This window comes from Microplitis mediator, chromosome 2, assembly GCF_029852145.1.
Source record: "Microplitis mediator isolate UGA2020A chromosome 2, iyMicMedi2.1, whole genome shotgun sequence".
Classification (NCBI taxonomy): domain Eukaryota; kingdom Metazoa; phylum Arthropoda; class Insecta; order Hymenoptera; family Braconidae; genus Microplitis; species Microplitis mediator.
Window position 1 is genome coordinate 6,622,377 of NC_079970.1, and position 27,600 is coordinate 6,649,976.

General features: G+C 28.9%; 1 protein-coding gene across 5 annotated transcripts; it reads left to right on the top strand.

Annotated features, from left to right (window-relative positions):
- On the top strand, nucleotides 1-27,076 carry LOC130678715 (period circadian protein). 5 transcript variants are annotated; one of them, XM_057486139.1, is made up of 15 exons: nucleotides 1-341; nucleotides 4,086-4,172; nucleotides 7,328-7,512; nucleotides 9,441-9,574; nucleotides 9,841-10,039; nucleotides 10,558-10,827; nucleotides 11,646-11,824; nucleotides 11,962-12,255; nucleotides 13,371-13,520; nucleotides 15,154-15,346; nucleotides 15,493-15,920; nucleotides 16,991-17,200; nucleotides 17,967-18,704; nucleotides 20,158-20,570; nucleotides 22,334-27,076. In XM_057486139.1, exons 1-15 carry the CDS (start codon nucleotides 268-270, stop codon nucleotides 22,356-22,358), a joined length of 3,579 nt encoding a protein of 1,192 aa, XP_057342122.1. In that variant the 5' UTR covers nucleotides 1-267; the 3' UTR covers nucleotides 22,359-27,076. The 5 variants fall into 5 exon arrangements, with proteins under 5 accessions (XP_057342122.1, XP_057342124.1, XP_057342123.1 ...); XM_057486141.1 differs by having other exon boundaries at nucleotides 11,649-11,824; XM_057486140.1 differs by having other exon boundaries at nucleotides 9,444-9,574.
- Nucleotides 27,077-27,600: the final 524 nt, after the last annotated feature.

Here is a 27,600-nt window from a genome sequence, read left to right on the forward strand (position 1 = left end):
TGTGAGTACAAACTTCGTAAGGTGCAGATCTCCAACGATAAATTTATTGTAACATTATTATAAATATGAAATGTTATAATAATTTATTGTAGTATAAATAAAATTATTTTACAAATTTTATTATAGTATAAGTTTATATAATATAAGTAATAGTAATTAACAAGTGATAGACAGTGCATGTGATTTAATTGATTAGTGTATAAATGTTATGTGGGCATTAAAAAAAATAATTTAAAAATAAGTAATTAGTAATTAAAAGTGATTAAAATGTCGAACGATAATGCTAAAGTTTCGGATTCGGGGTATACAAATACTTGTGAACACAGCCAATCCCAGCAAAAGTGAGTTTTATTATTATTATTTATTGTTTTTTTTTTTTAATTGTAATTTACAGGGTAGAGGTACCGTTTTTGGCCAGTTTTGGACACTTGAAAAATTAAAATAAATTATTTTGTAAAAGACAAAGATACTTTTATCCCACTAATAAAATAGAAATTTTATTTTGTACTTTTTCATTAATTAAAATAAAGTGTTAAATGTCAAAAATTGGAGCTGTGATTAAATGGTACTTCTACCCTATTTTATATTATTGCTTAGTTTTAAGAAAATAATACCATGATTGTTTATTTATTTTTTATTAATGATTATTTCCTTTTTAGAAATCAATGAGTTACAATATTTTCTTTACACTACACTGTAAAAAAGTTTAAGTCCGCGGTGTCGTGTGAAAATTTTCAACTGCCGGTGTGAAAGTTAAACGCGCATAGTGTTAAATTTTTTACCGTGTGAATTAGAATGATCACAACACCAACGGTGTTAATGTTAATACTTATGTTAATAGAATCATTAATTTATCAACTTCGAACCATAATACCTTATAATGGTCCTTTAAATATCTATGGTAAAGGTTTATACATATATATCGCGTTCCTAATGCCAAAAAGGCATAAAAAAAAAGTAAATTACCATAAATTTAAATTCACGAATTCAAATTTAAATACACTATTGGAAAAAATTGAAGTAAAAAATAATTTTGAAATTTTTCGGTGATTTTTGAGAAGCTGCATTCAAGAGAAAAATGGTCGTATCATCACCGCGATACCGTGTAAATTCCTCAGGACCACTTACACACCAAAAATTTTTTACAGTATACTGACTTTTTTTTCTTTCTAATTAGATTATTACATACGCCGATAAATTACTCTTGTTTGAATTGCTATGGTGTCATAGTAACACTGACTATCTTCGCGACCTAACATAAATTTAAATGAACATTTTTAAAACATTACAATGGCCACAGTAATTTGTGATATAGTTATCGTAAATTTTACTATGATTGTTATAAATTTTTGTACATATTTATTTTAATTTCCGTTATATGGCAAAGATAGTCCGGTATTACTGACACCATAGCATTTCAAACAAGAATAATTTATCCGTGTACATATCGAAACAAGGAATTTAAGTTTTCTTTGTACACTAAAGTCAGGTGTTTTTGAAAAATTTTTTTTTCATTAAGTTGTTGTCTTCATATGATTGTATTTAAAAACTCATATTGTTTAAAGAGATATAGATATAGACTAGTAAGTAAATAATCAGGGAAGCGGATATCGACGGTTCACTTTTAAAATTGGCATTAATATTTTGAATGTTACAAGTTTTAATTTTCTATTGATTTTTTTGTTTATTAGCGACAAGGCGATCTCTTAAAATTTTAAATATGCAATTTATTGCTTTCAAGTAATTTGAAATCCCGGCCTTTGTTAATCAAATTGTTGATAATTTTTTTTGAAATTCATTTATTTTTGTTGTTTTATTCTCAGATTGCATCGCCAGTGAAATTTATATCTTTAGATGTATACACGGAGAAAAAAATGTAGTAATAATTACTAAATTTAGATAATAATCTTGAAACACTTATGATTTATATGAAAAATTCATAAACAGATAAGTATATTTTACAAGTCGTATAGTAATTTCTTAATCACTGATGTTGGAGAACTTACTATACTGTTTAGTATTTTCTTATATACTGGTTATGGAAAATTTACTATATTGCATATTAATTTTTAGTTATATTTAGTAATTTTTATTATTTAAATATGGAATTAAATATAAACCGCATTAGTAAACTTGACTATATATTTAGTAAATTTTGCTATCCCGTTTAGTAAATTCTACTATCCCGTTTAGTAAATATTACTATATTAGAATGGAAATAAACAAAATTAAATTTTTAATAGTTTTTCAACTTTTGATTATTATTGCTATCATTTTGATTATTATTGTTGTTTATGTCACCTGTAGTGGTGTTGGTGTAGATTTTTATTTTTAAAAAATCACTTGTTTTAACCGTGATTTGAACAAAAGTTTCTGAACTTGTAATACATATTTGTATATGCTATTCCTACCAACTTTTAATTTTATTTATACATAGTAGAATTTACTATACAGATAGTAAAAAAATTTAATCGTGTTAGCTAAAAATACATTACGCATGATAATTTTTAATATCTTTTTATGTAACAATTGCCAACCAGTAAATTTTACTAAATGTTTTGTAATAATTAGAATCCAGATTGTATTTATTCATATCTGTTAGTAAATTTTACTACAATATTGTAATTATTACTATATTTTTTTCTCCACGTATGGATTATTGCCGTACTTGTTAAATTTTTTTTAAAATGTGACAAAAAATTTTTTTTAGTGTTTCCATTTTGCCGGCCCTTTTGTGACTTGTAATTACAGTAGGACCTCGTTATAAGACTATTAGTTTTTCTCTTAAACTATTGCGATACCTGGTTTATAAAAAAGACAGAATGAATTTAATTTTTTCAATAATTCAAAAATTGCTTTTCCGATTAATCCTAAAATTTACAGTTAGATCTGTGTTCTATTGGGCCATTAGTTACCAGCAGTTCTATTGAAATTGAGTCATCGAATAATTCAACAAAAAACACTCCACAATGTCAATTTTTCTTAAGAAATTTTTTAAAAATCATTTTGATTACAATAATTTCCTATTTTTCAACAAAATTTTTTTTAACAGTACAGCGAAAACTCAAAAAGTTGAATTATAAAATCTAAAACTACACGAATGATCTTTTCGTTTATCGTATTTCTGAAATCTAATAAATGAACTTTTTTCTTGAGCTAAGACCCCTCAAAGTAACTTGCCATAGGTCATGACAGGCAATTTATTTCTAGATCGAATATAATGAAAGTAGAGGGTAGAACGTTATATAAATTAATAAAATTCTTAAGTGTCTCGAAATCTGCTTCCCTACAAAGAAAATATAACTTACCCTGGCTATCACTAGATGCACATATATAACAAGTTGATTGTGTTATTATTAGTATATCGCATACAAATATAACTTATTGTCCCAATTATAGTCGTTTTATTATAAAATTAATTGTGCAACTTACAATAGAACCAATCGCCTTGTTGATACTATTATTAGAACAAGTAAATTATTTTTAGCTTTCTTAATAATTTTATCAGAAATAATATTTTTCTATAAATACGGGAGAGCAGGATGTGATTGGGTTCCTTAAGAAGCAATTAGTTTTTGTGTTGAAGAATAATGAAAGTAATTTTTTTTTTATATTCGTTAGCTGTCTTATTTTACCCTGGGTATTTTACGCCACTTTAAAATTTATAATAATTTAACAATAAATAAAAAATTATCGATAAAAAATTTTTCTTTATTTTTTATAAAATTTTTAAATGTTTTTTTTTATACGAGTACTTCGTATTTTTTCGAAATTTGAGAAATATATAAAATTAATAAAAACTAAAATAAAAAAAAAATACATTTCCTTATTACAAAATTTGAGAAGTACCCCAATAATACTAGACCGTTTTTTACTACCAATCACCGACATTAAAAGTCAACTTGTGATATTGTTTATAAATTTATTTATTATTTACTTTTTTATAACTTTTAAAATTTAAGTATCGCAAATATTGATAAAATAAATTCAAATTTAAATTCATCATTGCGTTGTTAATTCAAATGATAATAAAAATAACTTGTGTTAATATTTAAAATGAATTAATTTTTAAAATATTTTTTTAGAAGTGGAAGTTCACCCTCTAATAAAAACAGCAATCGTTCAGGAAGCAGTGGTTATTGTGGTGATCATCCTTTCAATTCTGGTATCAGGTAAGTCGTGGCTTTAACCCGACAGTATAAATAAAATAAAACAATTTAAATGTAAAAAAACGCAATTGTCGGTCCCGATCGACTTACATGCGCTGTAAAAATCGGAAGTTAATTCCCAGTGACTATGGATTTTATTTAAATACGAATTCATTCCGTCACTCGGAGTTCCGAAGTAGAAAAAGACGCATACGGAATTAATAAGGAATTTTCTAGCGGAGTGATGTAAATTTTATTTCAATCCGCATTCATTCCGATCCGAAGTTTTGATGTTAAAATAAACTCCCTTTCGAAAATGAATTCCACCCCGTGGGAATTAAACACAGTAAAAAATATTGTGTATCTGTGTTAAAAACAGTCCGTGTTAAATTTTTTGTGTTGATTATTTTGTCTCAAATCAACACAATTCTCTGCGTTACTTTAAAAATTTTAATCGATCTACTATTCAACACTTTAACAGTGTTATCTAGTACAACCATCGATATTATCAACATTTATTAAGTGTTACTTTAAAATCAACACAAAAAAAGTGTTGAAGCGACAGTTGAATTATGTTAAAAAAATGTCTTTTTTCTATTCACGCGGGAAGCGCCATTAAGCATCAGTTTTGCTTGGTTAGTTATTATTTTTGTGACATTGATTTTATTTATTTTCAATTAGACATAAAAAAAATAAAGTTGACAAAGTTCATGATTCGTATAGTTTAAAAAAAAAAAAAAATTTTTTAAATTGCATCTGTGACTTATTTACTTTTCTACGTGCGCACTTTTTTTATTTTTTGTTCGTAATTGATTTGTTGATAAAAAAATTCAAAAATTGTTAATTGTCTGCTAACTTTAGGATCATGTTTACTATCACAAAATAATATAATGTTAAATAATAATTGTTGACACTTTTGATAACTTAAAAATAATTTATGGTACAAAAATATAATGTAAAAGTTAACATTTTTTTTGTGTCACCATTAACATTTAAAAAGTGTTGAAGTAACTTCTCATATTACTCGAATTGTGTGTTGAAATTTTAACACAAATTTTGTGTGGACCGTTTCTAACATACAGATTGGGTTGATTTTAACACAATATTTTTTACTGTGAATAAATAAAAAATCATCCGCTACGGATTTAATTTGCAACCACTCCGATAATTTTTAACAGTATGACAATAATTTTTACATCTCATCTCATTAATTAAAAAAGTTATAATATAAGAGATACATTTTAACGATGATATAGATGATATTTTTATGTATGACGTCTCGAAATCATCAGCGATATGAATAAAATATATATCGAGCTTATATTAATTAGTTACAAATTATAGTATCAATCGATATATATATATATATATATATATATATATATATATATATATATATATATATAAACTTATTCAAATATAATAATTGATTAATATTATAATTGTTAGGTAAACTCAGTTGGTTGTATTATTGATATATTTATTGAGATTATTTTGTTTGTTGATAAAACAAAAGTATATATTAACATAAATTGTGAATAATAAAATAATTATACTCCCCGCACGAAAAAATATATATCCCGGCAAAATAGTATATGTGCGGCTTCTATCTTCAATGTTGTCGTATTGTTCCGTATGCTATTTTGCCGGCATATATTTTTTCGTGTGTCTCTAAAAATGAATTTGTTAAATTCACTGCAAATTAGTGGTATACTTATAGTTAGAGGAATAGTGGCTATCCACTGATTCGCAGTGAATTTCACTAATTCATCTTTAGAGAGTAAAAATTATAAGAGATTGTGTTTAATAAAAATTTTAACATTTTTTTTTGGTAAAATACAAGGTCACTATATTTGAAAAATAGTGACGGTCAATAACAAACATAAGTCATATATGTACGTTATTTAGCACTGATGATGTTAATCCGAGCACGTGTTTGGCCGCGTGACTGTTCATACACAACATCCAACAACGTGTGTCACGTAAGAATTCGTACGCTATCGAGTCATGTAATCTTCACTATAATCGTTAAAACTAGTTACTTTTAATAACATGAATAATAATTTTTATATTTTTTTATTATTAATTTTTTTTAGTTACTAAACATTTTTATATTTTGTATAGAAAAATTATATATATATATATATATTAGACTGTGGCAAATAAAATCGTTATTTTTTTTCGGTCTCATACGAAAATTACGTTGAATATAACATAAAAAAAAAATTTGGTAGCAAGTTGACTCCAACTCAATGATAAAACGCGCGCTCGTTTAAATAAGATTTCCTATTCAAATAACATGGGAAGCTCAAATAACCTTTGAACAGTTAGATTTATCAAAAAATTATAAGATACTTTTTTTGTAGAGCATTAATTTTCTGCAAAAATATATTATGATCATTTCAATTCATTGATCCGTTAACGAGCTATAAAATTTAAAACATCATCTTCCCATGTATTTTAAATAGGAAATCTTATTTAAGCGAACGCGTATTTTGTAATTGAGTCGGAGGGCCCAACTTGGCACCCATTTTTTTTTTTTTTTTTTATAACATTCAACGTAACTTTCGTATGGGACCGGAAAAATAAAAATATCGGTTTTATTTGGCACAGTCTAATATATATACATTCAATTAGATTTTATACAGAGTACTTTCAAAATAATATACAAAAAATATAAAGAAAACATTTAAAAAAATATTTCTAAGAGGATTAGTGACAAAGTGGCATTATGATGCTAAAGAAAATTGTTTGTTTCAATCACGATAAATATTTACGGTGTAATTTATCATGCATACAGCAAGCTTGAGTAATTTCAGTCTAATTAAGGCAATTCGGATCATACTTAAAAGTATATTTAATATTACTTTTTTCACCGTCAAATTGGGTATCTTTGAATTTTTAACTATCTGTCGATAGTGTAAACAAGAAAAAAGTATGCCTTAATATTATGTAGACCTCATAGTTCTCATTAAGGATTTTGAGTACTAAAGTAGAGTTACTTTCTGGGCGGCAAATAAAATATCAAGGGAATTGAGGCTTTTAAGGACTAAACTAGAATTTGTTTTTTGACTCGGGACAACTGCATAATCATAATATTTAAAAATAATTCCAATCGTTATACACCATTAATACAAAATATATTTTTCAATAATCTTACTATCCATAAATTAACGTAGCAATGAGGCGCTTACTCAGCCAATCAGCGAGACAAAAGATAAAGAACACCAGAAGAAGAAATCAAAGACAACAACGCCTCTTGGCAGTGGTACAAAATCAGCCCTAAAAAGTGTAGGCCAACAGACCAAGACTGGTCCTTCTACAGTAGTCTCAAATATATTAGATCAAAAGTTTGAAAAATCAGGTATGTCACTTTTTTTTTTTTTAAGATCAAAAATACGAAATGTCATAAGGCACTGTTGTAATAGAGAGTAACACGTCTTTATTTATTTTATATTCTTATTCAATATTTACTAAAAAGTATAAATTTATTGTTGGGTGATCGGACCAGTGAATGAACACAACTAGTAAATGAACACTATCTAATTTTTTCTTACATTATTTAGATTTTAATCACAATTACATAGAGAAGATACTTGATTGCTGTTTGATTGACAACTTTTAGAACTTTAGTTCTAATTTTATTGCATCTTTTTGTATGAAAATTTTGATAAATATGACCGTTCATTCATTGGTTAAGCTTTCACTTATTGGCTCACTCACCCTATTATTACAATAATTATCAGTGTTTATTATTCAAATCTCTAAACTGTTAGTCAAGTTACAATTTATTGTAACGTTACTGCATCCCTGTTAGTATATTTAAAAAAAAAAAATTGTTAAATTTGAAAGATTTCATGCTATGATCATATGAATTTTTTAATTATTAAAAAAAATAATTAAAATTTTAAAATATCGATAAATTTTAAAGATACTACAGCCTGTGAATTCAAAAAAATTATTTTTCAAAGCTAATGCTACTTTTTGAATAATTTTTTAAAATTCCGACAGTTTATTTAAAAAAAAAAAAAATACTCATTTAAGGGACAAGATTTCAATAGCTTACAGCTTAAACTGTCAGCACATTGATAGAAGGATTTCTTAGCATTTAAAAATGTTCCTTAGTATTTAAGACATAATTTCTTTGTATTTAACAAATATTTCTTACTATTTAAGAAATGATTTCTTAATAGTTAAGAAATCATTTTTTAAGACATGATTTCTATTGTCTATCATGTATATTTTAGTATCATATGGAATCGTATCGAAATTCATCGGAAATGAATATTTTCCGATTTAAATCCATTGAATCCGATTCAAAGTTTTTAATCAGTTTCAATCATAAAATAATATTTTACTATCAATATTATTTTCCGATTGAAACTGATTCATTCCCAGAACAAAAAAATAAATTTATTTTAACTGCTATAATTTTTTTGACATATTTGAGTTAGTTAACTTGATTTTGGCTACACTTAATTTTTTTAACTTCCATATGACTTTTTTAACTTAAAAATTTGAGTCAACTAAGTCAAATTAAAGTCACGTTGATTTGGATTTGATTTCAATGACTTGAATTTAAGTCAACTAAGTAAAACCCAAGTCAAACTGTACTTAGTTGACGTAAATCGTTACTAAGACAACTTACTCAAAGCCAAAAAAGTTTTCATATCTTGAAATGTGTTTTTGATTTATTCAAAAAAGAACTTAAACTTGACTTGCTTTGTATTCAATTTTAAAATTACACCAAAATGAAGTTATTTTTTTGACCCGTGTTCCGATTTAACTCAATCGGAATCCAACAGGATTTTAATCTGATCCAATCGAATTTCTTAACCAGGATGGTTATTATTAAATTTGTTCATCGTCAATATTGCTTTATATCAACCGCTTTGGTCTTACTAAACCGGGCTTATTGTCTGGCGTATAATGTAGCTAATACTCTATAAAATATCCCTGTTAGTGTGTCAACGTCACCGATTTAAGAACTATTTCGTTCAACAATATGATATTGATCATATTTTATACATTTCTTATATGTCCCATCCTGCCGGATATATAATTTTTTTCAAATGAGAAATCACCAAAAAAAAAAAAAAAATGCAGTCACGTTAGAAATATCATTTAACAAACATAGTTTTGGCAGCTACTAAGTCGAAATATATATATATAAATATATATATGTATAACGACGAAAAAAATCGGATGGAATTTTTCACTCTAACATCCAGTGGGCCTAACAAGTCCTTACGAAACGAAACATAACTTATATTTTTGTTGGTTGAATACAAGAAGAAGTAGGTAATGTAGAGTTGGTGGATGCTAAGGAACCTGGCGAACACAATGGCGATTCAAACTTCATCATACCCAAGAGAGAAATTGTTTCTCAAATCAATTCTCCGGACAGTATCAGCCCAAAATTAAATGTTAGTATCTATTATAATAAACCAGTCCCATTATTTGCCAGTGTATGATACAGTATACATGCATATATAATGAAGAAAAAATACATTTAATAGACAATAAATAATATTCATTTTACTAAAAATTCTTATTTATTCAATTTCTTCTGTTTTATAAAAAAAAGTGACCGAATTTCATAGGGTCGGAATGAAATTGATCATTTTTTAACAGTAAAAAAAAATAGTGATTACGTAAAACTAATATTAATTTTTTTTAATTTTTTAAAAAGGATGGGTTTTATACGGTGGTTTCGTTGAATGACGGACTCATACTCTATTCGTCAAGTTCTCTACAAACGGCACTTGGTTACCCAAAAAACAGTTGGCTCGGTTGTTCATTCATTGACTTTATTCATCCAAATAACAGAAAATTATTTATGGATAAACTTTCCGATGGAATTTTTCTATTATTAAACAATCGTCAAGAAAGTACGTGTTTAATAATAAATAATAACTTTTATATATCATATACACTAGTGCAAAAAATTTATGAAAGAATCTTGTAGAGAATTTATTAGTTTTCAAAGCTGCCCTCTAATGTACGGTGCAATCATTGGTAGCTAAGATATCAATGATCAAAGCTATAAGGATCCTTTTTCATTTTAAGGCCGATATTTCCACGACAAATTGTCGTGTACGGCTAGAAAAAAAACAAAAAAAAAAATTACAGCTAAATGAATTTGCTAACTGGTCTCTGCAATATTTCTCAGGATTGCGCAATAACCGTAAAGCTAAAAAAATTCTTGAAACTAAAAATTTAAAGCTGTTAAATTATTTTTTTAAGATCCCGATACGATAATTTTTCACAGTTACGGCTTTTCAAAAATCACTAAGAAATTTCTAATATTTTTCTGTTCCTTTAATTTTTTGAATCAGTGTATGTAGAAGAAAAAATTATAAATTATGTGTGATAATTAACATTTAATTTTTAATCATTAATTATTTAGATATCAACGAACAACGAACAAATTTCTTTTGCAATTTACAATGTAATCCGCACAATATCCAGAAAAATGATGATTCAGATGCTAACCAAAAATCATTACATCAAATTCAAATAGTAACAGATAATGAAAATACATCAATAAAAACATCAGCCTATTTACCATTTCATATGAGTTTGTGCTTCAAAAATTTTCTTGAATCTATGGAAAATGCACATTCATCTACAATGGCTTTAATAATAAGATCTGAGCCAATACTTTCTGCTTATGAAGGTATTCATATTAAATAATAATAATCACCAACGATTAATATTAATATTTAAATATCGATAAAAATAATTTCATTATTTCATTACATGATTTAAAATTTTTAACAACTTCAATTCATTTTTTTAAAAATCGTGGTTCATAAATCTTCACTAATTTTCGTAATTTAATTTTTTACCATAAAATTAGTATTCGGCGTTTTTATTTGATGGAACTCGTGTAAAAAAAATCGTTTCAAAAATATTTCTAACACGTTCATGACAGTGAACTTCTAAAATTGAGACAATTCTGAACTTTAAGGTGAACATTTTTGGATCTTTGAAAAAATTATAAAGTGAACTATTTTCAACTGGTGTAGGCTTTTCCTGCGCGTATGTCTTTTTTATTTTTTGAGCAAAAATAAGTTGATTTGACAATTTGTAGGGTTCGAACATTAACATTAAAAAAAAAAGGAATTATTCATATTTACGACTCTTACCAGAATTATACAGATATAAGGCAAAAAAAATAAAAATATTTATGAACATTTTTTGACTTTTATTAGAACTTCATTTTAGGAAGATCAGTTTTTTTTTCTTTTATTGACTTGTTCAAAAATAGTTTAAAAAATGAGTAATTGGAATTAATTTTGAACTTATTATGAACTCAAAAAATTGTCGATTCAAATCAATTTTGCTTAAAAAATTTCAAATCTAGGTTTATAAAGAATGTTAAGGCTTTTTAATGATGGAGTTTTAAAATGTGTTATAGATCGATTCATTTATTTTTAATACACTTATGATTATTTATATAAACATGTCTTAATAAAATAGAATTTTTTGTAGCAGCAGAAAATAAAATAACCTCATTTACAACTCGTCACAATGCAAACTGCCGTTTTACTCATCTCGACAACGAGGTGGTCCAGTATTTCGGTTACTTACCTCAAGATATGATGGAACGCTCAGTCTTCGATTACTATCATCCAGAGGATATGCCTTCTATCAAAGAGATCTACAAGACTGTGAGCATTTGTTGTAGACCGAAGCTTAAAAAAAAAATATTATTAAATGATCTAAACAGAATAAAAAAAAAAATTGGTCATTACGTAAAATATTGATACAAGTTAGAATAACAATTTTTGATTTTTAAATTTAACAGATTATTAGACTTTCTGGAGCGGCTTTCAAATCGAAACCATACAGATTTTATATTCACAATGGAGAATATATTTTATTGGAGACCGAGTGGTCGGCGTTTGTCAATCCGTGGGAGAAAAAAATTGAATTTGTTATAGGTCAACACCGTGTTCTTCGTGGTCCGGTTGATGTAAACATATTTCATCAAACTCAGCAACAATTATCAATGACTAATATAATGAATGATAATTTGAGTGAAGAAGTTTTGATTAAATCAAGGATCATTGAGGGCGAGATCTGTGCCCTCCTTGCTGAGGTAATATCCCTTTTTTGTTAATTTATTCACGTGCACATTTATATTATAAAATGAAAAAAAATTTTAATAAATATTACGACTTATTGTTGTACTATTAAACAGGCAAGTACGAGTGGGTAGTGCTATTTTTATTTACTATACTAGTAATAATAATAATAATATATATATAATTATAATTCTTAACAAGAACAAAATTCAGATAGCATTCTCACGTTGTATTTCCCATACAAAGTTTGGAAATCGGCCCTATATCGGGCCATTACTGGGCCAAGAATGTCGATTAATAGCTCAGCAATGGCAATTTTTATTTCCCGATAAACGGCTTATAGCCGGAATGATAACCTCGGCCCATTAATGGCGCTTGACTATCAGCCGATTATTGGCAGCCAGAAATCGGCCAAGCAAGCAAATTAATTTAATAAAAAAAATTTGGGTCCTGCGGACCAGTCTTAAAACTTCCCGCTGTTTTCGAGCTCCTTGAGCTCGAAAAAATTGTTGCGCATACATTTTTGAGCTCAAAAATTCCTTTATATGCCGTTCTTTTCGAAAAAAAAACGTTTTTTACGATTTTTTCTCCAACGATATCTCTCAAACGAATTGACCGATTGAGATAGTTGAGGTGGCAATCGGCACGTTTTATTGAGTTCTAAAGCTGATCAGGTTTTAGAATTGATTTATCAAGTTGTTTTGAGAAATTTCAAAAATACTAAAAAAAAAATTTTTTTTAATTCTTTCGACAACGGTTTCTCTTGAACGAATGAACCGATTTTGATGGTTGAGGTGGTATTCGAAACCAGTAATGCCAAAACATTTACATTCAAAAATTTTAATAAAAACTCACTTTAAATTGACTACGCAATCTTGATAAAAAATTAAACGGCTGCTGGTAATTAACCAGGTTTGGGCCATTACTAATTGCCAATGCTTGGCCGATTGACGGCAGTCAAACATCAGTCAACCTACGGGATTTTTTCCATTAACGGTGACTCTGTATGGGTTTGTATAACAATAATAATAATAATAAAAATAAGAACCGAAAAGGTACAATCATTGTTTGTACCTATTGGTGTCTTTATACGAATCCGTCTCTCTGTTTTTCTTCATCTTATGAGCAGAGAATCCAAAGCTGTACTTTCGATGGTGGCTCGGCTATAAAATTCAAAGATATCGCATCATTTGTCGAAAACAAGACTTGTGATAACGATAAGAATTCATTGCCTACATCTAGGACATCTGTAATGGATACGGATGAAAAGAGATTTTCGGTGACTATTATTTCATTTTATTTTCATGTTATATCATATCATATTATATTATTTATGTATTTAGACGTTGTAAGCTTTTTCTAATTATTCATTTGTTATTATTATAATCACGTAAGCTCAATTATTTATACAGTTAACATCAAATTTTTTTTCGTGGTGAGTAACAATACCGATATTGGATATTATTTTCTTAGATTTTATGTAAATTCTTTGTAGCATACTATTGTTATTAATTATTATTAAAACAATCATTCATTTTTCAACATCCCTGGACAGAAATTTTAAATTCTTGCCCCGTTCAAAGGGAAGAAAGTCACTCTTATCTTTTATGAGAGAACAAATTATTAAAATTTTACACACCACGGAGGTAGGCAGGATGTCCCAATCGGCGTGTTTGACACCCGGGTTGGAATGTCCTACTTTACTCCTTAGGTGTGTAATATGCTATTACTTAAAAAGGAGAATCAACAAATTTTTTAATATGCTTCAAAGGATTAGTTATATTTTATCGACACTGGTTAAATTTTTAACAGTGGGGCTGAACTACGGTAACGTTATCATATGTTTTACACTTATTCATTTATTACTAATACGCATGCTCAATAAACAAAGACCGCTACTTTTTGAGGACGTTAAATTAATTAAAAATGGACATTTAGTTCAGAGTTATTTTTAACTTCCCGCTGAGAAAATCGGATGTTTTCGAAAAATTCGGGAAGTTATTGTTACCCGACTAGCAAAAATCGAAATTCCATCAGATGTCGACATTTTGAGGTCCTAGGAAGCTATTCTGACTATTTTCAGATTGATGTCCGAGTGTGTGTGTGTAAACTCTTTGTAACTTTTTAACTAATGAATCGATTTGGATGGTTAAGGCGGCAATCGAAAGAGCTTGTTGGCCATCAACTTTCCTGAAAATTTGAGATCATTTGATCAAGTAGACTCGAAAATATTGGCGAATTACGAAAAAAAAAAATTTTGTTTTTTGTTTTTTATTGATTTCTCAGAAACGACTTGAACGATCGGCTCCGAAATCTAATCAGCTCTAGAACTCAATAAAACACGTCGATTTCCGCCTCAACCATTAAAATCGTTTCATTCGTTCGCGAGATATCGTGGGAGAAAGAAATGCCTCTGAACAACGTGAATTTTTTCCTCCGATTCGTTAATAATTAAAATTTTTGCTCATGATAAAAAGAAAATTTTCCAAAATTTATAAAATTCTATGGTTTTTTTGAGATGGACCATTTTGATACTTTCTTTATATTTAAAAAAATGTGAAAAATTTCTGATCATTGTTAATTATTATTTTTTATCATAATTTAAAAAATCACAAGTACTTAAATTAGTGTACTGTTAGAAATCATTTCTTTTTACCTTAAAAAATATTGAATATATATTTTGTTGGAGATGAAATTTTCCACAAAAATATAAAGAAAAAATCGATTTTTTTTACCGTCAAAAAGTACGCGGTCGCTTTACTAACATTATTAGTAAAAATAGAAGGTAAAAATAGTGCCCTAATTATTTTGGATTGATAATAAAAAAAAATAAAATTTAAATAATTTGAATGAATAATTATTGGAGTATTTGAATACATTGTTTCTGATCGATCGGTCGTAAATTTTTATAGAAACGTGAAGGTGTGATGGCGGGCGAGATTTCATCTCCTCAGAAATGCAGTGGCACTAAATCATCAAGTGAAACACCGCTGACTTACCATCAATTAAATTATAATGATAAAATCGAAAGATTTTTCAACAGCAAACCGATAGTTAATATTGGGTCCGTCATCGAGGAAAAAATATTTCACTCCAATTCTCAAAGTAATAATACAATTTAATAAACTATTTATTCTAGTAAGGAGGCGGCATAATTTGATAATCGACACTTAGCGACTTATCTTAGATAAAAAGTTAACGAATAATAAAAATATCTCAACAATTATTTTATTACTTATTTACATTTATAGCTTCAAATTCAAGTCCAAGAAAAAATGGTAGCGGTGGCAGTGGAAGTGGAGAATATTTCAGCAACGGCTCTAATAATTTATGCAGTGGCAAAGATAGATTTAATAATAATAGTAATTCAACTTCGACAGATAATTTTCAGGCAATTCCTCTTACTGAAATATTACTTAAAAAGCATAATCAAGATATGGAACAACTTATGGTTCAAAAACATAAAAAACGTCAGTCAAATATTAAGACTGGAAATTCTCATAAAAATAATATTAAAAATGATGATAATATTATTATTATTATTAATAATAATAACAACAATAATAATAATGTTACTGAAGAGGCAAAATTAGAAAAAACAAAAGATAAAAAAATTCAAGATAAAAGTCGAAATGGAAAACGCAATGGCTGTCTAATTCTCGAAGATGAACATGTTAAGGTAAATAATTATTTACATTTTATTATTACCCAAGTTAAAACCTATAAGGCATACTTTAAACCTAAAGGAGCATTGGAAAGCTACAATAGGCTTTTTATAACATAATCATTGTGAAAGTTTGAAATGGACCTACTCGACTTACAAAGGCTTGAATTAAACCTACAAAGACATATTTCGTGAAACGAACGAACTCTGAATTTTTTAAATCGACTCTCTGTTGGTCTCAGGCTGCTTTTAGGTCCTATTTCACTCCTAGAGTTCCATGACAACTGATCCCCGACAAGTGATCACATGACAATTGATCCCATAGACAACTGATCCCACAGACTAGATCTAACTGACAACTGATTTTTTAATTCATCGGTTTCATCAAGATGTTCATAACTTTTATTATCATCACACTCGAGAGATTACTGGATCACTTACATCAATTTTTCAGTAGTCCGAAAATTTTACAATTTTATCTTTTTGTAGTATTCCTTGCGAGTCCTTTCTTCTGTTAAGTCTTGTTACGTTCGTTTCACGATTTATCTCCATGTAGTCAAAAGTCTAATGTAATTTTTCAATACTCATTCAGGTTCAAAGTATGCCTTAGATTTCGACTCGGGTACTTTTTTAATACAAAAAATAGTTTTCATTTCACATACAATTAAACTACGAGTTTAAATAATTGGGTATGTTTAGAAAAACACTATGGAGATTTATAAATATTTATCCAAATATTTATGAAGCGGAAAGCCACGTGGTTTACTTAAAACCAGAAGAACGAGAGAATACCTGATACTGCATTTATCTATTCCTCTGGTTTAACCAGATAATATTTGTGAACGCAGAATTTGCATCTTTCTCTTCCAAATTGAATTTCTGAACATGCCCATAGTGTGGGTCACGGAATAAAATACGATTTCAGACTTGGCATGATGGTAGCTCTCACCTTCGGCTCAAGTAGTTAACTTCACCCTCTTTTGAAATCATTGTGTTTCATTCCTTGTCGTACTATGTGTTGAAAAAATTTGCTAATTGATTAAAATGTGATAATATTAAATAAAATAAAATTTTAAAATTGATAGGTACCTAGATATAATGGGACCAATAAAAATACGGAAAAACTCTTGGTAAAAAAACACAGAGAGCGATTGTCAAGTGGAAAAACCAGTAGAATGGATATAAATACTCAAAGACTACACATTGAATCTGAAGAATCAGAGCTTACAAATTCTTGGAGTAGACGTGATAGGAAACGCAAATCTGGGCATGTTTGTAAAGAAGAACTTTTTAAGGTTTGTTGGTTAATATTTAAAATATTAAAATTGTAAATTAAATATATTTGTGGCAGTAGAAAAAAAATCTGAAAAACGGTTGACTCTGTGAGCCAAATCCAAAACTTCCCGCTGTTTTTGAGCTCAGAGAGCTCGGAAACGTTATTATTAGCAAACTTTTGAGCTTTTCAAGCTCAAAAAATGCTTTGACATTTTGAGACTTAGTTTTGATTAAATTTTGAGTTGAACCGATCGAGCGGTTCACAAGTTATGCAATAATAAACTAAAAAAAAAATTTTTTTAATTTTGACTTTTCAAATAACTTGGCCGACTTCAAGTCTACATGAAGAGAATGTCTTAATTAGTTGATTCGTTCCAAAGATATCGTATAATGCAAAAAATTAGTTTACACATAACACACACGTAGACGTTCGGACGGACAAACGTCCATCTGAAAATAGTCAGAATAACTTCCTAGGACCTCAAAACGTCAAGATCTGATAAAAACTCGATTATCGAAAATCGGATCAAAACCAATAACTTGTTTCTATTCAAAAATTTTAAATTTTCATAGCGGGAAGTTAAAAATACACTGAAAAATTTTTGGTGTGAAAATGGTCTCCGAGGACTCTACGTTCTGACTCACACAGACCAAAATTTGACACCGTGCGTCGTGTAACTTTCGCACTGGCAGTGTTGAAAATTTTAACACCAAATAATTAACACCACACCGCGAACTTAAAATTTTTTACAGTGTATATTTATATATTCGTTTTAAATTTTTTAGATACCAATGAAGAATAAAAGATATAGAAGTAGCACTAAAAATAATAATGCAACATTGTGTGTGAAAACAAAAATAGATAAATTTGTATTAAATGAAGTGCGAACAAATAACAACACGTGGTCGCAACTGCCTTCAACTTATCAAAATACATTACATCCTTCTGGTTTAAATCAAATACCAATTTACTATGCACCTGTTGCACATATACAAATTGACAATAAAAACATGGAATCACAATCAGCTCTGCCACAATATTCGAGTGTATCATTCGGCCAGTATCAGTATCAGTATCAGTATCAGCAGAGTCCATATGTATCGTACCCAACATCGTATGGCGGAATAATGTATCCAACAATAATTAGTGGTGCTGGCTCAGCACCAACTCAATTTACTTATCCTTCTATGATGGCTCAGGGTCCAAGTCAATTAAATAATTTGCAAAAACCTGTTACTTCATTATCGGGGAAACATTCAACGGAACTAAAATGGCCGATAGGCCAAGATACTAGTGTCAAAGCTGAACTCGGTAGTATTATGGCAACCACAGAGTCGTCGAAAAAATTATATTCACCTAGTTATCACTACTCGTCTTGTGTCAGTATATATGATAGAAATGGACAAAATGAATCGAGTATTGAAGATTCAAGTGATTCCAGTTTTTATGGAAGTTATTTGACGACCAGCACTAACAGTAGTTCTAATTGCAGTGAGAATGATTACACTGCACGTATTTCAAAGGTAATAATTACTTATATTTAAATCATTATGTTTTTTTTTTTCTTTTTTTATTATATAGATAATTGATGCATTTACTAATTGATAACACAGTAAACATGAATTTAGCTCTAGAAATTGACAACCTTTCAAAAAATTACTTCTCAAAATTATTTAAATACAAATGCAATTATAAAAAAATTAAAAATATATGAATAGAACTATATCGCTAATGAATATTTGATTCTTCACATTATTTTCCGATTCAATCCAATTTGTCTCTATTGAATACTCCAAAAAAAATTAAATAAAAATATTTAATACGCTTTGTTCCGAAATTTTAAATTCACTTGTACATGTAATACATTTGTAATTATTAATTGCAAGTAAGGTACCGGCGGGTAATAAGGCCTAGTTAAGGGAGATTTTGAAAAGAATCGAAAATATTGCATTTAATTATCGAAATGTGATGCCGTAAGATGGAAGGTGGTGATTTAGGGTTCATCCAGATCATAAGGTACCGGGTAGGGTACTCTTATGCACCGTAAAGGTATCGGTCTTTGAGAGCTTGGGTTCGAACCCAACTCGAAATCATCGAATGCTCTTACCTTTCTTAATTCTAAATTGAAGATTCAATAAGTTAAATAATTTTTTTTTTTTTTTTTCTTTTCCGGCTTATCCGGCTTGATAAAATCTGCACAGAAAAAGACTTCTCTTAGGGCTCTTACTTTTTTCGTCTCAAAAAATTTTTATTTTTAATTCATAATGCAAGAAATTCGTTAGGCCAATAAATACTTTTTTACTAAAGTAAAAGACCTAGCACCCAATCAGGGTCATTTTTATATCTATATTTAGTAAAATTTAGTAAATATGAGTATTTGTATATCTATATTTTGAGGAACTAATGTTCCTTGATCGGGTACAGTCGAACTCCATTAACTCGGACAGTTAGTCTACGGAGAAGCGGAAATTTCTTGGAATTTTCGAGTTAACGGATGCTCTTTCTTTCTTAAAAAGTAAACTATACGCATGCGCTCTTGAATCACATGTACGATGCATATATAAATATACACAGACACAAATAAATTTTTAGCATCGGGTGGTAGACAGCATAGCTCGTAGTAGGGGTCAAAATTGAGGGAAAGTTCCGCGATAATGGAATTCAACCGTGGTCTGTTAGTGGGTCTCTTACCTTATGTAGAATAATTATCGTACTTTCTAACAATGAATTAGTGAAATTCACTGCGAATTAGTGAACGTGTACTGGAAAATATTTATAAGTATACCACTGGTTGAATTAGTGGTATATTTATAGCTGGAGGAATAGTGACTATCCACTGATTCGCAGTGAATTTCACTAATTCATTTTTAGAGAGTATGGTTTTTTCAGAAAAAATAACGAAAAACTTTTTGCTGTAGAGTTATTACTATTGTTGTAAAAAATAAATAAAAAAATATAATTTTAATTTTTAATTAGATAAATGCATTGAACAATGGTGGGGGCGAGTCGACAAACAGACGTTTTGGGATGATAAGTAGTTTAAAAAATGAAACGGCACAGCATAATATGGAAGCAACTACATCTTCACTGCAAAAGAAAGGCTTGCCGTGGTATCACAGTGTACAAATGACACCTGAAATAATTTATAATTATCAAATGTCTCCGAAAGATTTAAGTGAAGTTCTTAAAGACGATCTCGAAAAACTAAAGACATATAAACAACCACATCTCGTAAGTGATCAGATAGATCAGCTTTATCTTGACCAAGAACTCGAGAGTTTTAGCACTAAACTAATTTTGGATAGCGGCAACTCGTCACGTGACTACGATTCTTTTAACCAGAGCACTAATTGTACATCTTACGTTTTGTCTCAGGTGAAACACGAATGGTAAATAAACAATTTTATATTTATTTCAAAATTATTATAAATACTTTAATTAAAAACTACACGAAGAGAAATTTATGGTAACCGTTCGTAGTACGTTTATGAAATATCATCCCGTACCGTTATGGTAATGATTACTTGGAATTATGGGATATAGGCCCATACTTTCTGGGAAAAGTTCCCATAAGTATGGGAACAATTCCCATCGTTATGGTAACAGTTCCCATATCTCATGTGCACGGAAAAAAAATATTGCGCTTATCGCTCATCAACGGAGAGCGACAGTTGTGTCGTGATTAGTACTAAATTGTTACTTGATTTTTACGATATATATATCGATATGAATGAAACACTAGATACTTATTATAATGATCCTACGGATTGTGAATATACTTAAATGTATAGTGATCGTCAGTTAACGTATCCATATCGTACCAAAACGGATCGTGATTATCGCGATCTACTTCTCAAGCGCCACCACTCATAACCAAGTTATTAAACTTTATAACGCATCTCTTGCAAGGAACAAATGCGAAGTTGATATACATTGTTTATTTATAACATTATTAATTATTTATAGCGCACACAACGACGATGAAAAAATACGAATTATATATTTAATGCAAGAATTTCTTTTTTTTATCGATTAATTTTTTAATTTATCTTTGAAAAAAAAGACTGTAAAATTTACATCAATTAATTACGTATATTCTATTACTTTACATTTCTTGATATTAAATAATAATTTTGTATTGCCCCAATTAGGATTATTAACATGTGATTATTAATTCCAACTAAAAATAAAATTGTAATGAAGTTAAAGTTGAAAATTAATCCATTTTAACCTCAAATTTTTTAAGACTATTTACCTATATAAATTATTTAGATTTCTGGCGTATCGTTGACAGAATGATTTAAAAGATAGTTATTATAACAAAACGGATCGTTACTATAGCAAAACCATCTTATGATTTCGGGATCCGCCTGGATCGCGATAATCACGATCCGATAGACCAACCCTATCCAAAAATTCCCATAGAATCCACTCAACTGCGATAAAAACCGCATAGAATCCTATAGACTGTATTGGTTTCTATGCGGTTTTTGTCACAGTTGAGTGGATTCTATGGGAATTTTTGGATAGGGAAGACTTTCCGTATACAAAGTATAACCAACCGAGGAGAGTGAATATCACGATACCGTTGAGTGATGAGCGCAATATTTTTTTCTCCGTGTGAAAGAATTATGGTAATGATTACCATAATATTATGGTAATCGTTCCCATTATACTATGGTAAACGTTACTATAATATTATGGTAATGTTTACCATATATTATAGTAATGATAACTATAATATATATAGATGCCGTTCCTATAATCAACATTTCAAAAAAACCGGTTACCATGCATTATGGGAACCATTCCCATAATATATTGTAATTGTTACCATAAATTTATCTCCGTGTATTATATTATTGATTTATAATTTTTATTTGTGATGTTTTTTACGCTGCTATTAAAAATTACATTATTAAGAAGCAATTAAATAAATAAATAAATAAATTTAATATCATGAAGTCTTACAATACAGCAGAGTATTTAATTTTTTTACTATTATTATTGTCTAATAGCCGTGTGCTTATATACATGAGTAACACTTTACATAAGGCTTCATAAAATAGTTAATGTACTTATCACGTTGACTTCAACGTGACTAATATCACAATAATAATAACCGTAATGTTTATTTTTTGTTAATTTACAGCACAATTTTATACGAAAAGAAATGAAGAGTAATGTGTGCGCAATTATATATGAAGAAGATGCACCTTTACCATTATTAGCTTAACCATAACTAATTTATCCTCATTAATTTTTAATTACACTCATTTTTTTTTTTTTTTTAATACACGGATATTGTTTTTTTAATAGTAATTTTATATATTAGCCGTTAGTATTTATATGAATTTTTTATCAACATAATATGAGACGAATTCTATGTAAATTTTTTTTTTAATTGGTATATATTTTCATTTAAATATATAGTAAATGAATTATTTTCAACATTTAATGTTGAATCAGATGATTGGAATAGAGGTTTGTTGAATGCTCTTCTTGGATTCAATGACAGCGGAAAAAGTTTATTTTAATCGTATTTTTTTTTTTTACAATAAATATATTGATTGGATTATGTTTTCTTTTATGAGGTCGCATAAATTTATAATTTAAAAATCATTAAATTGATATCGTATCAATTTTTTTATTCAAGTATGAAAACGTAATTACAGTAGAATATTTTAATGAAATATTGACTTTTAATTATTAATTACAAGTATTAAAAGCTTTGGAAGATTTAAGAGATTTTTGTGAGGATGATAGTTTGTTGTGTGGCAAGCAATAAATTAAGACGATTTTAGACGAAGATGACGTTAACCCTCCGTACGTCACGCGGTCCCGCCAGCCTTCGTTCCACCGCCATGTATTTAACCTTTAAACGGTAACCCCGGTCTGACAGACCGCTAATCAAATTTAAAAATAACTAAAGTGTATAATATCATTAAATCATGTTTTTTTATGAAGATATAATTTTGGCATTACCTGTAGCGTGCAAATTTTTGGGCTTACCGTTTAAAGGTTAGTATTGTGGTGTTGCCAAGTATCGTAACTATGATTTTTTTTAAATTTGAACCACAAGCTTATACGACTAGATAATTGTAATTTTTGTATTAAATACAAATATTGAAAAAAAGAGATGAATTAATTGATTAAGTTATAAATTAAGCTGATGGTAATTGGCAACACTGCGGCAGAAAATTAAACGTCCGAGCTTTCATTTATCCGATACTGAAAAGTATAGTAGAAAAACTCATAAAGTTTCAAAAGACTATGAAATTTATAATCTTTTAATAAAAATTGCGGCTCTGCCCTTATAGCAAAGCGGACGAAGGGTCAATGGGCCGAGCCGAAGGCGGGATCTGACTCTTATCTACACGAAGTATAAAATCGTGGTTTATTACGTGCCATATTTTACAAAAAAAAAATTCTTGACTGAAAGTAAATATTCTTGATTCAAGACAATTTTTTTTAGAACCTCAAATAAAGTAGAAATCTCCTTTGACCAAGACAAGTTCTCTTGACTCAAAAAATTTTGACTTGGTTCCTGAAAACGTTTGTCTTCCAAAATATTTTCTTGAGTCAAGATAACTTTTTTTATGTGTACTTTTTTTTCTTATTGGATAATTTTTCCGCGATGGTCACGTACCAAATTCTGTAGTATTGGTTTTTTTCTCAAATATTATTTTTGCTTAGTTGAATTTTTCATAGGGTAACTTGATCAATAAATGGATGACCCTCAATAATTAGGCGAAAAATGTTTTATTAAATTTCGCTAAGAATATTTTATGAATTCTTATAAAAAGTACTGAATTTCTGATCAATTCTGATAAGAAAATTTTATAAGAATTTATCGGAATGGTTAAACAGAGCGTTTATAGGAATGTTGCGTCTATTTACTGGAGATATTAGTTTTTCCTCAGTTTTTCCGTTTTTATTATATACTACAATTTTTTATACTACTTTTATAATTTTTTCGAGTTCCTTATGAATTTTTATGTAAATATAACATAACTGAAATATTCACCAATATTTTATTATATTATTTCTCTAAAAAACCGAGAGACAGCTGAACAATCCATTTATTGGTCGACTTACTTTAATCTGCATTGAAAGTTAGAATTTCAATGCACTCAAAGATTAGAACCCGACTGGTTACTGTTCTGCACCGTACTGAGTCGGGTGCAGAACAGTAACCAGTCGGGTTCTGATATTGCCATGTGTTTAAAGCCATTCATAATAAGATAAGTAAGACCAAGAGCGCATGAATTATAATGTCAGAATGGTTGGTTATAATGGCATCGTATAAATATTCTGATGTTCACCCCGCGTAAAAATAAATTTGTTCCAAAAAGATTTAAAAAAAGTTCGACATGTAGAACTTATAAGTTTGAGACAGATTAGAACTTCAAGTTTAACTTTTTCCGAACTTTTAGAATTTTAATAGTAGAAAATATAGTTGATTTCGAATTTTATATGGTCGAACTTTTTTGGAATCTTTTTGGAACGAATTTTTTTTTACTCGGGCCAAATTAGTATATTACACACCAAGGGAGGAAAGTAGGACATTCTAACCCTTGGGTATAATTGCCTACCCGAGCTGAAGGAAAGGGTGGCAAACACGCAGATTGGGATGTCCTACCTTCCTCCGTGGTGTGAATACGATTTTTTATCAGACCTGTACATGAAAAAAAGAACGACTTCCTTCCCTTTGAACAGGGCAGGAATTTAAACTTTCGGTGCAGCTATGGTGAAAAACTTATTTAGCGGGTAAAAATCAAACATTTTCTACCGGCAAAATAAAATTGGCCTGAAATCGGCTCCTTTCGACTGCCTACTCCAGCCGAAGGCAAACACGCGAATTAGGACGTCTTAACTTATTCAGTGGTGTGGAACGTAAGAGACCCAGTACCCGATCAGGGAACTAGTAACCGATTACTCATGTATTTGTATATCTATATATACTAAATTTTATCAAATATACAAATTCAGGGAGCGATCGAGTACTAGTTCCTTGATCGGGTACTAGGTCTTTTACCTTATACTATTTTTCACCACATCTGCAACGAGAATTCAAAATTTCTGTCATTTTTTCACAAAAAGTTGGCGTATTTATATAATCAATTTTTCCATTAAAAAATAGTACATCTTTTTTCTCGTCAAAAAGACAGGAATTTGAACTTTCCGCGCAGGTATGGTGAAACATTTTTGCATCCAAAATAGAAGAATAAGTAAGCAATATAGCATTCGCGGTATAACGATAAGTTTTAAATTTTTGGTTTCATTACAGTACAATCTGGTTATAAGTTTATCGGCTATATGTTACTTCGCGAAGAAGATTAAATCTGCGGTCCTTTTATAAGTTAATAAAGTATGTACGTAGATAATAATTAATGTAACGGGACCTAAGTCCACCTCCGCCGACCGGAAGCCGTTTCCTCACCCTTTTGGGCATACACGCGCTGCGTTAAACCCTATACCTCTACCATAATATTATAAAAGCGAAATGTGAGCATAAGCTCACATTAGGTAACCCGTTAGACATGCAATGCATGTGGATGCCTCACCTCCAGCCACCACGAGTCCAACCTCACTTGGGCCCATCTCATTCTGGTCGAAGTGGGACTTGGAATGGACCCCCCGTGGTACCAATTCCCTGTATTGGTCTTCAGGTTTAGTTGCAGATTAGTTGTGAGATGCAACTTCTTCTCAATACCCTAAAAAGGGTTTCTTCCACTTATAATCACTAAGATTTCAGACATGCCATTATACACACTTGCTCTCATCCATCACTTGGTGATATCTTATCTACGAGTTTTTTCGGGCGCCATAATCTTTTGAGACAGATCACCGCGGGGTTTGGCCCACTCGAGAATGTACGTAGATAAATGAGATACGTCAACTAACTTATAACAGGATTGCGGGTTCAAACACAAACACGACACATGCATATACAGAAAACCCAGTGATCGCGGAGTAAAATATAGCAGTAGGGGAAAGCCATTTCCAAAAACTTTTGTTCCCTATTGCTCCTAACAGCTACTTATAACCAGGCTGTACTGTATACTTTACTTTTAAATTATAAAATGGTGACTTAAATTAGTTTAGAAAAATAGGATGTAATTTGTTAAATAGATATACAAAAAATATGATGAACCGTATACTGTGTCAAAAGTACCCGGATCTAGTGTTCGATCCCAGGGTTCGTTACATTTTAAGAAAAAAAAAAACCAGTCAATACAAAAATTAGATTTTTCAATCTTCTTCAAAGCGGTAAAATTCAATATTTAAAAATAAGTTTTTATAATTAAATACTGATCCAATCTATTTGTTCAACTGCAGAAACTCAAAGCTAAGATTTCAAATAATGTCAGTCAGTATATTTTCAAATGAATCATACAAATAATAAGTACTATTGCAATCATCAATAAAAACAAGTGCTTTCGATAGAATCTGATACATTTACAATAGTCAATATTTATATACCGATTAAAATAGGAAAATATAATCTCTCAATCACGTTAAAATAATATACAAATCATTATAGTATCGATAAATAACGAAATTATTTAATACAGCGATTTTAAAAGTAAATATATCGAAACAATAAATAGATATCCGAAACAAATAAATAACTAGGGACCAACTAAACAATATATATTTTTTGCATTTACAATTAATAATATAAATAAATGAGTTATCAAACTGATATTTAATTAAAATAGATTACCGAATAACAAACTCGAAATAACGTGTGACTTATACAACCCATGTTTACTTTATATAATCAATCGGACGAATTTACATAATATAACATAATATTCTTGTATCATCTACATTTATTTATATTTAATATATATATATATATATATATATATATATATATATATATATAAATATGCACGAGGCATTTCGCAGTGATAATGAAAAAATATATTTTAATCGCATTCTAGTCTAGATTATAGCTTTCATATTTACATATATATATATATAGAGACAAATGATACATTTATCCGATGAATCATAACTCTGTTAGATTAAAAAAAAAAGTTATTCGATATTTAAAAACATAGAGATTAAATAATTTTATTAAATTTTATAAGAATTATAATAATTAATATATTAATTACTGTTTTGGGCTAAACTACTAAGTAATTATTTTTTTTATGACACATTTTAAACCGGATATATCAATCTGTTATATTATTATTATTATATATTTTGTTGATAACAATTATATAGGACAGAGTACTATTTGTGGCTACTGCTCTATTTTTGGACATTTAATACTTTATTTTAATTAAAAAAAAAGTATAAAAAAAGTTGCTTCGTAACAGTGTGATAAAAGTATCTGAAGACATTTAAGAAGTTAATTGTCATTGCGTATTTTAAAAATAATTTTATTTTAATTTTTCAAAT